This window comes from Amblyomma mixtum, chromosome 1 (assembly GCF_055824585.1).
Source record: "Amblyomma mixtum isolate Tamu chromosome 1, ASM5582458v1, whole genome shotgun sequence".
Taxonomy (NCBI): Eukaryota; Metazoa; Arthropoda; class Arachnida; order Ixodida; family Ixodidae; genus Amblyomma; species Amblyomma mixtum.
This window is the reverse complement of record NC_143012.1, coordinates 16,824,800-16,839,207: the sequence shown is the minus strand read 5'-3', so window position 1 is coordinate 16,839,207 and position 14,408 is coordinate 16,824,800. Positions and strand designations below refer to the sequence as shown.

Here is a 14,408-nt window from a genome sequence, read left to right as displayed (position 1 = left end):
CAAATTTTTGTAGACAGTCTGCACATTGTCAACTGAAGTTTGTATATAAGGTTTACAGACTTTCTATAGACAAATCCTCTAGATTACGTTATAGACAGTACAAGTCCCATAGACAGTATATAGACGATGTATAGATTTATGGTTATACACTTTTAGTAGACTTTTGTGTATAGAAAGCATATAGAATATGAGCAGACAAAAGGAAGTATGCATAGGGAGGCAACAGAGTATAAAAAATCTATAAAAGTCTGTAGACCAATTTTGTAAGGGAATGGTTGAAATCGGACACAAGAAACCGAGCGCCAATTTCTAACAGACGTAGGCAGTGTTCTGTACATTATCTTTTCCATAATTTTGAGTCTTCCGAGCTTTGAAACTGACTTGTACTTGAGTAAGAGTTTGTCCCATTCCATCTTATGCGTAACCTGCTCCTCTAATGTTGAATTCTTGCTTTTTAAGTTATGTGTATCTAACCTGCCTTTGACACAATGCATTGCTCTATAAGTAATTATAGGGCTGTTAGAATCGACACTGCGGAAACTATAACTGCGCTATAAGGCACAAAACAGCATAGTGCCGTCACCGCTTCTATCCTGTTGCTATAGTCTCCTTTTATTAAAGAAAATGTCAGATCACGTCAAACGGAAGGCTACTGATTTTCAGGAAACGTTTTATTAATGAAGAGAGGCCGACAACACAGCAATAAAAGAGTGCTAAGCCGCCAGCTCCACCAGGCACGACGTACAGGGTCCTGTTTTCCAATTCAGCACATCTTGCATGTACAAGAATGCAGCTGTACCTCGTTGTAACGACGGCGAAGCGGCCCCGCGATTTCTTCCTTATAGCCGTAGTTTCGTTATAGCCATAGGGGACCTTGGTCGCAAATGTCACATGCCAGCGGGCTTATCTACCATCAATTAAATCTAAGACAACATTGCTTATGTTTTAATCCGCTTTCGATGTGGGATGGTGCCGTTGTGGCCGACGTGCTATGACGTGCTGGTTATTCATGCGCAGAAACCAACCAGAACGACAATGTAATCGCCGGAACCAGCACGCTTTTACCAGGGACCGTATCAGCTTTAGCACTTAGAAAACGGGGCTTATTAGAATAGGTCTTGTCCTGTTATCTAGGACCGTACTCCGCCAGAAGCCGTTTTCGGGCCGCTGAAGCTCATGCGGTTCGCGGAAGGAATGGTCGGTGAAGCTGACATATGTTCGGGTGGTTAACTCATATTCGGCCGCCTCAAGAGCGCTATGTATGCGTTTAAGGCTTCTTTGGAGGAGTAGCTTTGTATGCAACATGAATTGTCGTTTTCAGAATGTTTAGGTTTGTTTTCTAGGTCTTGAAGCCGATACGAGCCGCGCTAAAAAGGGGCGAGTGATGAGGACCCCATTGCGAGTGCCCGTTTTCGGTGGCTTCTCCACATAGCTTAAGCTTGGCTGCATAACATTATTGTCTTGTGGTGGAGAGTAGATACTTCAGATTAAATGCTGTTCGCGACCATGCAGCGAAACGAATCTAAACTGCGCACGGCAACTCAGAAACAGAGCGCTTTTACTATGCTTTTGCTTCGTGAAAACTATATTTCAAATACATTGACTCCTATGGTAGTTTCCAAAAGGAATAGCTATTCTTTCAATATATTCATTATTTGGTTTTAACCGCTTCGTTACAGCGAGGTTTGCCTGTATATAGCCACATAAATAATGAGACAACATTTTCCAAGAATTTTTCTAGTAATTTTTAGTTGTGCAATATTCACAGTGCAGAAATTTGTTGAAACACGTAGTTTCAATGGTTAATAAAGGTTCCAGGTGCAAAATAAACAAATAGGAGGGGAGACCTGATGGCAAGCAAAAAATGTCAGGACCAAGAAAATATTTAATCATATGCACTGTACGAGCTAATTAATATAATACATCATTTTAAAGACAGAAACTAGAGGCCGCACAGCGTGTATAAATATTAAACGAGCACTTTCAAACCAACATTTTTTTTTTTTTTGCAGTCTAGAAACACGAAAGATTATGCACCGCGTTCATTGCACGTTAGATCACCGTCGAATATTATGGTATAGTATTATTAAGTTAAAGTATTAATAAGTTATGGTGATGCTAGTTGGTGGCCCGGCTGGCCTCTTCATAACCTCCTGCTCCTTGCCCTCTTGTTCCGTGTCACCGTATTTGCTACTAGGTCAAGACGCCCCCGTGCTGTGTGATGTCGATGCACGTTAGAGAACCCCGGGAGGTCGAAATTTTTCCGGAGCACTCCACTACGCTATTTCTCCTTTCACTACACCCTCCCTCCTTCCCCTCACGATGCGGTTAAGGTGTCCACCGAGATTGAGACTTTACGATGTCTCTCGTTTACCCATGACCATTTACACTTAGCTTGTGTGCCAGAGCTGCGGCTAATGCGTGTAGTCATATGTGTGGCTCATTACGCGCCGTGGTTGCTGGTGTGTAATAACGTGCCTGTCGACGCCCCGTCTTCGGGCAAGCTGCGGCAGTGCCCCTACAGACACCGACAGGATCGTGGGCGGCACCGAGGCCTCCCTGGACCGGTGGCCCTGGATCGCCCAACTGCGCATGCCCAGGGAGGAGCCTAACGGATACAAGTGCACCGCCACGTTGATCGCACCCAGGTGGCTCGTCACTGCTGCGCACTGCTTCAGAGAGTGAGCGAGATACCTTTTTTTATCTATTTATTTTGGTGATCTCCCCCATTGCGTGTATAAAAATACTCTTCACCGTTGTACAGACATGTACCGCGGCAAAACAAACCTCGCGACGCAATGGAAATGCTGGCAAGTGGCTCCATCGTGTGGTCATTTCGAAAACACCGCGAGGACGACATTTGTCACGGCGGCCCAGATGTGATGGCGTTTGGCTGCTGAGCAAGATGTCATGGGGTCGAATACAGCCGCGGCGGCTGCAATTTGATGGGAACAGAAAGCTGACCCCAATGTCCTCTGCGATGTCAGTGCCCGTAATGAACACCAAGTGGTCAAAATTAATCCAAAAACATTTACTACAGCGCCTCCTTTAACCCCTCCACCACCCTTTCCTTCGCGGTATAGTTCTGATATCCACCGGGATTTAAGCTGTTACTGCGCCTTATATTTCGTGGCAAAACTTTTTCGTTCGCAATTGTATGAAGACAAGCTTTGCTGTAATACACGTGAGCATTGCGGTTAAGTAGACTTCGTGACGCACAGGAGCTGCTAGAAAGTGGCTCCATCATGCGGCTTTTAAATAAACCCTGTGAGGATGCTTAGTTGCGTGCAGGTTGCCACACAGGGATTTTTCGCGCCATCTTCAAAGCGGCATACTATCGGATTTGAGGAAATATGTAATAAAAACAAAGCTGCGAGCAGGGATGAGCTGTATACCGATGAGACATCCTGCCTACAAGACACTCCACAAGTGTTTGCGAATACACGTTGCACTGCGAAAAAGAGAATCAGCGAAGAAAAAAGAAATCAGTGAAGCCGGCAAGAATTCGGCAGCGAATGTTGAACGTAAAAGAAACAACGACGACAAAAAGAAAGAAGGAGGGGATTCTGGTTTATGTTAATCTTTACCGTCGCTAATGGCACAGCAAGTCCTCTTCTTGACCATTAATAGAAGTAGCCCCTTGACGGATTAGTAATTATGGCAGTAAGTGGTAGTGGCTGTAGTAACTGGCCCTTCCAAATGGCGCGCCTCACAACGAGGGCTTAGCTTCTGCACGTGAAAATTTATTACCTGTAGCTAAATTTGCTTCGCAAGTTAAGGCAAAAAAAAATAAATAAACGTCGGGGCAAGAGTCAGCACATTTTGTAAGAGCATAGCTTCCCGCTCGTGCGATTTTTCTTGCTCTCGCTCGTTCATGCGTACAACTGGATACTGCTCGCACATGCGCGGAGGTTCAGCATAGTAGTTCAGCAGTCGTCGTTGCCATCATCATCATCAATCGAGTTATAAATGCTTTTGCCATTGATCTCTATATTGTTACCCCGCTCCTCCGCCAGCCACAGCTGCCCTATCTTAGCAAGATGCCTGTCTCATTTCCCACCCGACTCTTTGCGGCCTCTAGCTCTAAGTTTCCGTTTTCTTGGAGTCTACTCAATTACCCCAAGGAACGTTAATTACTCGGCACATTACATGCCTCGCACATGTCCCTTTCCTTCAAGGTTTTCACTTAGGCGTCATTAACTCGATTTCAGTCTCTAATACACTGGACTTTTCCCCACTTCATTAATCGCGCCATTTTCCTTTCAATAGTTCGCTGCGTTTTATTAATACAATATAAGAATTCTTCACGAACTCATAAAGAAAAAAGAAAGCTCAGAAAGCTCAATAGCGTTGTAGTCTGCTCGCGGGTAGCCCCGGAGTAAACAGAGATATTGAATTATTACAGAGGAATGAGGGCAAAGTATCCTCCCCCCAAAAACCTTTTAAATCAACAAGAAGCAGTATAATGGCGGCAACTGCAAACGGGAACCTTTGCGAACTTACATATATTAAGCAAAATGTACCCGGATCAGTACAGGGACATATGCCCATGGTGGGGGGCAAACCCACCCTATATCATATCACGTGGGAATGCAAAAGAAACGAGGCTTTCCATAGAATACAAAATCCGAGTGCGGAACAGTGGGAGAGTTTGCTCTCCAGCGGCAACCCGGTTCTCCAGAGAGAACTGGTCATCCATGCCCAGCGAGCAGCCAAGCTCAGCGGTGCCCTGGAATAGGGGCGCCGACCTCTGTTGACCGTAATAACTTGTAAAATAGAGCAAATAAAGTTTATCCTATCCTATCCTATCCTGAATGCAAACACTGTTTTCGAGTGTCATTCTTCTGACGCGGTGCGTTCGGTGAAAATCGTTCTCGCCGTTATTCCCGCAGCTCGCTGAAGCCGGACAAGTGGGTGGTGAACCTGAGGAGGCACGGCATCGTCCTGCAAGAGGACGAGACGGTGGTTCGCTACGCACACCGCATCATCATCCATCCGGGTTACAACGGTTTCAAGCCGTGGAACGTAAGCTTCATCAATGGCTGAGCATCTTACTGTATCTACTGAGTACTTCGTCTTGCATGTCTTTTTATGCAAGCATATTAGCCGCACAACCGAGCTCTTCCTTGCTGCGCCGCGCGCGGCCGCGTAGCTACCACTTGACCTACATCGGCGCACTACGGGATATGACGTCACAACAGCTGTGAAAGCTGGGGCTCAACTCGTGCGCTCGCTTGCGGACGCGCAGCCTCCACCGGCGGCCTAAATCCCGCTCCTTCCGTTAGGGGCGCTGACGTCACAACACCTGTGAAAGCTGGGGCTCAACTCGTGCGCTCGCTTGCGGACGCGCAGCCTCCGCCGGCGGTATGCTTCGCATCCTAGGCTTAACCATAAGCTAAGCCGGGCCATTTTTTTTTACTTCGAAACGAAAGCGTATGCCAAAAAACTAAACAAAGGTATCTAAGCCCGGTTCTTTTTCATGCGACATTTTATAGCCCTAGCTTTTTATTAACGTATTCCTAACGAAAATTTCTTCACTCTATAGGCACCACATAGTCTACGGAGAGTCTACTGTAATGATTGCGAAGGTAAACGGATTCCGCGTGATATGTCGTGAGAAAAAACACTCGGATTTATATGCTGGTCCAAAGAAAGATTATCCGAGTTATTCAAGTGGATAGGATGTGGACTGTCACGAGAATGCGGCTTTATGTATATGTTACCCAGCAGCTTCTAGCCCATAAATGGACCTTGTTGTGCTCTTGTGGATTGCTACGGTTGGGGGTTGGGTGCCCCACTATAGTTATCTTTGTTTATAGTTATATTTGTTATTCCTTCGCCTGATATATCAAAGATAAAGCGGCGAAATAATTAACTGGGAGAAGTGTTGTTGCGAACTGTGGCACTAGGTTTCCAAATTTAGGGAACGAAGGAAGGTGCCGAAAGAAGTGCGATGAAGAGACGATAGAATACAAGAGGCCAGTTTTACTCTTTCCTTCCCTTCTATATGTTACTTTTTTTTTCGCGTCGTCAATGAAACGTCACCAGATGGAACCACAAGACTGCGCACCTACAAGATGCACTCAAAAAAAAAAAAATCGGCCTTTGTTACTAATACTAACTGATGTCACTCTCTCACATTTATGCATTTTGGATCAACAGAGTGGCAGTGTGGCGCTGGTCACCACAATGTAACCAAATTTACCAATTTCTTGATTATTTTTCTTTGTTATTTCTTCGGATATAATGTAGGACTATGTGGCCACTGCAGAAGTGCCACACGTGAGAAGGATGCAGCGTAACATCGGCGCTGCGATGTAAAACAAGCAATACAACAACGCGAAGCAACAGCAATAAAATGAACAATATAAGCAAATAGTGAAATGTGCTCGTAGTGTTCTAAAGCGTTTAAAAATAATTTAAAGGGAGAGAACAAGTAGAACCGGACGTGGTTTGTTCCGAGTTGCAGTTAAACGCCTACCAAAAGAAATGCACTCATAGTTCTTCCATCCGTACTGATAGCGACAGCACCCCACGATCTTTCCCTGCCACCCTAACAAGAGGGTTTACGCTTAATAAATAGACTACGAATACCTAGACCACAAGACCGCAAATATCACATTCCCATTCGCCACCTGGTGAAAACCGGTATCCTTTACTCTCACAACTCACGAACGTCCGAATCAAAATTCAGCCGCAAAATACGGTTATTTTGTTAAGGTCAGCAGATGCCTGCGCTACCTATGAACTTGGTAGCCAGTCATTGGCAGCGCCCTCCAATACTGCGTCCATGTTTTCAACAGCCATGGGAAGTCCCTCAAATGCCGTAATGGCGAGGCAGTCAGCCAACCTTCAAGTTTAGCATCAATCTGGGTGCCTAATCCTGATACGACGTGTCTTACGGGTCATTTCGCAACTGGTATGACCAAAGGTTTGATGAACACAGCATGGGTGTTGTCTTATAGCAGAAAATGTGGTGACCTGACCCCGCAGCAATGACGCCATTAGGCGGTTACGTGCTCCTTTAATGGTGACGTCATTGCTTTTTCGGTTCAGAAAAAAAAAAAAACTATACTATGGCGAAAATTATACTATGATGCAGTTGTACGGGAAAAGTGAACGTGGCTTTGTTGTCAATCTGCACTGCAGCATACGACGCCGTGGCTTTGGAGGAAGGAGCACGACATCGCCCTAGTGGAGCTGAACGCACCCGTCCCGGAGTCGGAGTCGGTGCATCCCGTGTGTCTACCTGTTGACGCCGACTACTGGCCGCCCAAGGGGACGATATGCCGCGTCGCGGGATGGGGGGTCACCTTGGACCGTGAGTAGAGTAGGGCGAAAGAAAGAGTGAAATAAAAGTTTCGAAGCGAAAGTATTGACAGGGAGGCCCGCCGTACTCTACCGTTCACAATGCCAGCATGGAAGCCCACAGAGTTATGGCCGGTGCGTGTGTTTAGTGGTCGGTAGTTTCAGGAGAGGTGCTTGTGCGCGTTTCTTGGCAGAAGGTATCACAAGATCCTGCAGGCCAATACAAAGAGTGAGCTCGTTAAAATACACATGTTTCAAGCCTTAATGGCGTTAGCATTATTATAGTATCTCTAGAAGCGCTTATTAGTCTTTTGTCAATAGCTCTGGGCCGGTAAACAGTATTTATTTTAGTTTTTCCTATAATGGAACGATGTATTAACGACTGGACTGTGGACTGGTCGATCACTTCGGCAACAACGGCAATGCGGCGCTCCGGTCTGGGGGATAGAATAATATTTGTGTTGAAATGGTTCTTATGCTCAACGTAAAAAGAAACTTGACTCAAGAAAGGCACAGAAGAAAGCCCGCGAGTGCACGAAGTAGTAACGGTACTTCTGAGACGTTTCACTCCACACTCGAATTTTTACAATTTTCACTGCATTGCAGAAAAGCAGCGAGCTGAAGTTTACCGTCCTCAACTCGGGTACTCGCAGACAAGAGCAATGTAAGGAATACACCTTCCCGAATACGCACCTGGTCTTTAAGGCCACTACCCCTCTGCTTCTACATGCACTCTTAAACACGAATACGCTTATATGGGAGTTTAAAGGTAGTAAGCTGTTCTCTAGCACACTTCCTTATCGTTAGAGTTCAGATTATTCATTTATTACCGATTTCTGTTTAGAGTGTGCACGCCTGTCACGCGCTGTGATGGTGAAAATGCAGCCCTTGGCGAGGTACGAATCGCAAAAAAGAAACCATAAAAACATGGACCGATTTTTCGTCCACATGAGGCGTTTTTTCAATGTTCTGCAGAAAGCGCCTGGAAAAGTCGTTTTTAATAAGGTTGACGACCACGAACCAACAGGCCGTGTTTTATTTACGCCAACAGAACAAAGTTATCGTGAGGCAAGAGAGATAAACGTGCCAGAAAATGTGTTTCGGGGCACCTTTACTGCAATCGCTCCGGAACAAATGCTATAGATTTAAGGTGATGGCTCGTGAACCAAGAAAATGATTGGCCTTTGTACACTACTTAGAGCTTGTCTCTATACTCGTATGAAACTTAAATCTGTAGTGAAGCTTCGACCACATCCATGACTGCCGCCAATTATTGTCCCGTGTCAAATAATAGTCTCTTGCTAAAGTATTTAAAGAAAACGATAACAGCAAGATGAAAGTACAAGCGCAAAATTTTTAAATCCTAATTTCCAACTTGGTATCGGGGTGGACCTGAGCAATATAGATTTAGTTTACTGCTGTAATTGGTTAGCAGAGTAATACAGCACACTGTGGTTTGATCGGGATTTGCTTCTGCCAAGTGACGTTTTCATACATTTTAGAGCCTACTATATAGGACCACCTTGCATGTTGGTCGTAATCTGTTTGGGCCACCGTACTGTATACTCCACTCAATCGCATATGCTTTCTGCACTTGACAGTCAGAATATGCTGGAACGTGGTTTCAACTTGTTCCGCAGGGACCCAGAGCCGCCATTTCCTTCGCGAGGTGGCCCTGCCAGTCGTGGACCGCAAGCAGTGCCAGACTTGGTTCACGGACCGCGAGATCGGACAGACGCAGCTCTGCGCCGGCTACGAGCTCGGCAGCAGGGACGCCTGTTCGGTAAGACCAGTGCAACCCGTGATTTTGAGTTAGGCTTCTTAAACGGAAACTGCATAGGTTTAAGAAATAAATGAGCTGAAGAGGGTCGAATGAGTAAAAGTTGCAGGTAAAGCATGCCAAGTCTATATGGGCTAGCACTTGAAATAGTGAAGTAATCGCCGATTAAAATCAGGACGCCCTTCAAGCTTCGCCGCAGCGCACAACGCCAAGGGGGGGGGGGGGGGGGGGGGCGACGCATGATGACGTCATCGAAGGTATCGGTACAATTCCAACGCGCTTGCCTTGAAGGAAAAAAAAAACCAACGCCCCAACGCCACCGAAGGCAAACCCTACCGAGAGTTGTTTGGCAGCGTCTAACGAGTTAGGGCAGGATGTGGCTAACGACAGCGGTAATTTGAAATCATACCTTCCGTGACGTCACGCTGAATTTCCCTGCACTCCTCTGGTGTATTGAGGAAAAGCGCAACATTCAATCGCTGATTAAGTCACTATTTTAAATGCCAGTGCAAAAACACTTGGCACGCTTTACCTACAGTCTATATAGATTTGAGTCCTTGAATACCGCGAAATTCTAAAAAAAGTGCTGCAGTTGCCTTTTAAAGGGCAACTGCAGCACTTTTTTGAGAATTTCGCGATATTCAAGGATTCAAATTTATATAGGCTGTAGGTAAAGCATGCCAAGTGTTTTTGCTATAGCGTTTAAAATAGTGACGTAATCGACCATTGAATGTTGTGCTTCTCCTTAATGCACCGGAGGAGTGCAGAGAAATTCAGCGTGACGTCAAAGAAGGTATGATTTCAAATTACCGCTGTCGTCAGCCACGCCCTGCACTGACTCATTATGCGCGTCTAAACAACTCTCGGCAAGGTTTACCTTCGGTGGCGTTGGTTTTTTTCCTTTAAAGCGGATGTTTGTGTGTTGGAAATGTACCGATACCTTCGATGACGTCATCACGCGCAACCCCACTTGGCGTTGTGCACTGCGGAGAAGCTTGAAAGGCGTCCGGATTTTAATCGGCGATTACTTCACTATTTCAAGCGCTAGCTCAAAAAGACTTCGCATGGTTTACGTGCAAGTTTCACACATTCGACCCTCTTAAACTAGTTGATTTCTAAAACCTTTGCAGTTTCCCTTTAAATAGCGTCATCACTGGCAGGCCATAGTAGAGCCAGAATGGACGTGAATGCGCTCACTTTAGGCTTAACCTATCCAGATGCCCAAGATGGGTCTCACTCATTACTATACCCACGGAAACATCCACCAATGTGCGGTAAATTCATAACTTCCCAATAATTTAGTCGAGTGCAGTTTTCTGGCGGTGATGTACACTATGAGATTTTGGCCCGAAGACGTGCCGCTAGTAAGCCGAACCTCGCTATGACGAAACGGTTTATAACGATATAATTGATATAACGAAGGAGTAGGCATTCCCCTGGCATACTCCCATATGAGCCCATGTATTTGATATCTTGTTATTACGAATTAAAATTTCCCTACAATGAGATTATATCAAATGTGCAAAGAACCCCACTGGACATTTTGCTCTGAGTACGTTATTGTAATGGTGCCTTACACTTCAGGGCCAGTTCAATGCGGCAAATTGCAATTCTCCCGTTCTCCAATCTCCTCGCAGCGCACGGCCAACGAAAACGAGCTGGGCTTGTGTGGTTACATGTGCAGTGTAGTTTCCGCTTTCGCAGCATTGTGGTGTGGTTGAACCCTTTTTGGCAACGCGCTTGGTGGGCCTGAGGGTATCGAGGTCCTGCTGGTTTCACAGGGTCGGGCGGCGGAAAACTGAAGTGTAAAATAATTTCCGTTAACTAATAGGCGTCCTCCATGAAAACCTAAGGTCTGGCAACCTCATTTTCCACACAGCATTTCTGTCATGCAGAGAAGTGTTATGACCCGCGCGCTAGGAAGCTGTGCGACGAAACCAACCAAAACGTGTACTCTCGACTAAAAAGAACTAAAGGGCAGGTTACTTAATTCCTCTGAATGGATGATTCCAACGATAAATAGCTTTATTCGATTGACGTATTCTGCTGTCGGTGACGGCGGGGAACCGAGCGCGCAGTGGCATCTCACGAGTCACTAAAGCACGCAAAAAACTTCATTTTATTGCGCAGACCAAACGTGCAATATAGAGGCCACGAGTTTTGGGCCATGCATGCATAGGCTAAGCCGCAAAGGCAGGGTGCATGTGATCTGCGCTCAGGAGTTGGCACGCATTCACGTGATTTCGGGCAGCTTTCCATGAAGATTCAGTACAGTACCATACACAGGCTGCTGCCTATATTTGAAACATGCATTCACAGGCTATCGCCTTACAGAGGGTCATCAGTTTAGTTTATTGGGGTTTAACGTCCCGAAGCAACTCAGGCTATGAGGGGCGCCGTAGTGAAGGGCTCCGGAAATTTCGACCACCTGGGGTTCTTTAACGTGCACTGACATCGCACAGCACACCGGCCTCTGGAATTTCGCCTTCATCGAAATTCAGCCGCCGTGGCCGGGTTCGAACCCGCGTCTTTCGGGCCAGCAGCCGAGCGCCGTAACCTCTGAGCCACTGCGGCGCGGCAGAGAGTCATCATTATAAATTTAATCACCACGTATACAGGAGCACATTTTACGGGCCTGCAAAAGACCAACAAGCGCTTGAGTTGCATTGTCTAGCAGATTGGAGCAGAGAACCTTGTAACTTCAGAACTGCATTAAAACATAATGTGCTGTACTGACCAGGATCATGTCACAGGAATGCTCACAGGCTATAGCCTGTAAGAATTTTTTTCGTTGACTGTTGATGCGCGTGTGGCTTTTTCGAGGACAACTGCAGCCACCTGTATGCACATCAACGCATATGCGTACATAGTTATTCATCACTTTCTTAAGTCCACATACCTCGGAAATATTTCGGGGTTTGCTACAGTGGCTTTGGCCGCACTCGTGTTTGCCAACCGCCTCGAGTTTGTACATCATTGCTTGTCCTTTACCTCAGGGTGACAGCGGCGGCCCCCTGGTGACGAGGAATGGAAGCCAGTGGATGCTGGTGGGCATCGTCTCCACCGGAGTCGGATGCGCTAAGCCGCGCCAGCCCGGAATCTACACGGCCGTGGCGCCCTACCTGACCTGGATCAACGAACAGGCGGGACTGTGACTGCGCCGATAACGAGGCGGACTGGAACACGCGCTATGCAGTGAAGACTTCGCAGACGTCCTTTTGCCGGAAGGCCATAGTGCAGTCATGCATCTAAGCTTAGGGAGGGGCCACATTTTGTAAACTGTGACGACTTTCCTGGCAATGGAGCGGAAGCTACGGAGCCGAAATACACCGTATGTTGCTACGCAGCAGAAAATAGTTCCCGCATGCAGTCATTAATTTTCTTTTAAAACATAGTATATTGCCATATATTAATTATTTAAGGCATATTTCTAACACATTTGCCAACTCTCAACGTTCAAAGCCAAGAAAATTGGTTTTTATCACAACAAATTTGCAAGGCACGTCTAGTTACAAGAAGCTTCCGTAAATGGCGCCAGATGCCCCAGTGACTGAGCGAAGGTGCCGAAGCGACTGCAACACGGCAGGCGGCCAGGCACACACACCATCGTGCGGCCGAACTATTTGGCTCAATGACACAGTTACGGCTGTTCCGCCTTTGTAGCCTTCCTTCCATTGCCAAGAAATATTGTCGCCGCAGCTTGAAACGACCGAGCGACGAATCGGATTCCAGGGGAACCGTTCCAACACGCTATGCTGGGTTAACGAGTTTGCGGATAAGATTGTAGTGGCCACTGCTGCGTGACTGAGCATCAAGCTTCTCCGAACCTGCTGATACGTCCTACTCCACATTCGCGGCTGTGACGTAACGCGAGACAAACTGCTTAGTGTCACCAACCTTCAGAGGTTGGAAGAGGAAAATGTGACCACTGCATTTTTTCTTCTGGTTTTATCTTTCTGTAATAATTTTCTCAAAATCTTGCCCCTGGACAAAATCTCCTTGTGTGGATTGTGGCCCGGTCGTTTTAAAAAGCCTACGTTAGTCACAGCAGCGTGTGTTTCAGCTTTAGTCAGTCATTCTGTGATAATGCTTCCTAAACGCGAACTTCATGTGACTTTCCCTACGCTTTTTTTTAATAATTCCTTCCCGAGTAATCTAATCTCTCATAGCGTTCTGTAATTGAGTTACTTAATGCGCATTTCAATATAGAAAATGAAAAAGAAGAACTGAATTTCCGGGTTCGGTCTTTCGGTGAATCGGTCACATCATCCTGTTGTGTATACGCCGGTGTTTCGTTTCTGGAGTGCACGTGCTTTAGATACGTACAGCCTTTGTCAAAAGTAACCAGGCTACATGGTTTGCTTCTAGCTTCTATAGTGGAGCACTTGTGACGTTCCTTAACATCAAAAGTTGTTGGAAGGTTAGAAGACCCCCAGTCCTTACCTTTAACAACCATTTCAGCTTCAGGGAAGCTGTAAGGGCTCCACTGTACGAGCTAGAAGCAAACCATGCAGCCTGGTTACTTTTGACAAAGGGTGTACACCCATCCTCAAAAGCGCGTAGTATTTGTGTATCTCATGCCCATAATTTGTTGCATCCTTCACCCCTTCAAGGGTCTGTTTCACCACTTCAGTCTAAGTCCGCCAAAATTTGCGTCACATCTTAATGATGCCGTTCTCGTGTTATATGGAAAGGTGGAGTCAAATCTGAAGCGCAAACCAAGCACGACGTCATAAAGCTTGATATCAGGATATGAGGTATAACGCTATTAATCTACAGCGACAGCAGCCGATTCGCGTCCATGGCCCAAGCAGGCCGAAAAAAGGGATACGCTTCGATGCTCAAGGGATCCTGTCGGTTCAAAAATAAAATTTAGAATTAAAATCCTATCATTTGGGGCATAATGAGTTGTCCTTCGCGTTTTTTTTTTCATCGCAGGAGAATGACTGCATTTTATAAACACAGGTAGAAGAGTGCTGTTTCTTTGAAGCCATGTTGTCGAGATCTTATGCGTTTAGTCGTCTGGAGCTGGACAAATGTTTGACGGTCTGCCACTCTGCTGTGACGTCAGGAATCCGCCCGCAAACTTGTCCGCTGTGTGTGTAGCTTAACAAAAAATCCAACAGAAGTTTTTCGGGGCTGCAGGAGCGCCAGGACATGTAAGCTGGCAAGCTGACGGAGCTTTGAGCACAAAGCACAGAGGCTTTTTTACTTTCCACAGAGCACGCCAGCCTGTTTGTACCACGCTGTGCCCACAATGAGCTAAGAAGGGGGTTGAAAATTCGTGGCTTTTGGCTAGCAGTTTTTTTTTTTCAACGTA

General features: G+C 46.2%; 1 protein-coding gene across 2 annotated transcripts in view; it reads left to right on the top strand.

Moving 5' to 3' along the window:
* The window catches only part of LOC149365573 (serine protease 30-like), a 45,805-nt gene extending 31,813 nt beyond the window's left edge, over window positions 1-13,992 (top strand). The window contains exons 5-9 of one of the 2 annotated variants that reach the window (XM_089544331.1): window positions 2,514-2,681; window positions 4,893-5,025; window positions 7,150-7,321; window positions 8,949-9,091; window positions 12,085-13,992. In XM_089544331.1, coding sequence (XP_089400457.1) covers window positions 2,514-2,681; window positions 4,893-5,025; window positions 7,150-7,321; window positions 8,949-9,091; window positions 12,085-12,243 — 775 coding nt within the window. In that variant the 3' untranslated portion in view covers window positions 12,244-13,992. Of the gene's footprint in view, window positions 1-2,504; window positions 2,682-4,892; window positions 5,026-7,149; window positions 7,322-8,948; window positions 9,092-12,084 lie in introns of both variants that reach the window. The other variant, XM_089544325.1, reaches the window with a different exon arrangement.
* The last annotated feature ends 416 nt before the right edge of the window (window positions 13,993-14,408 follow it).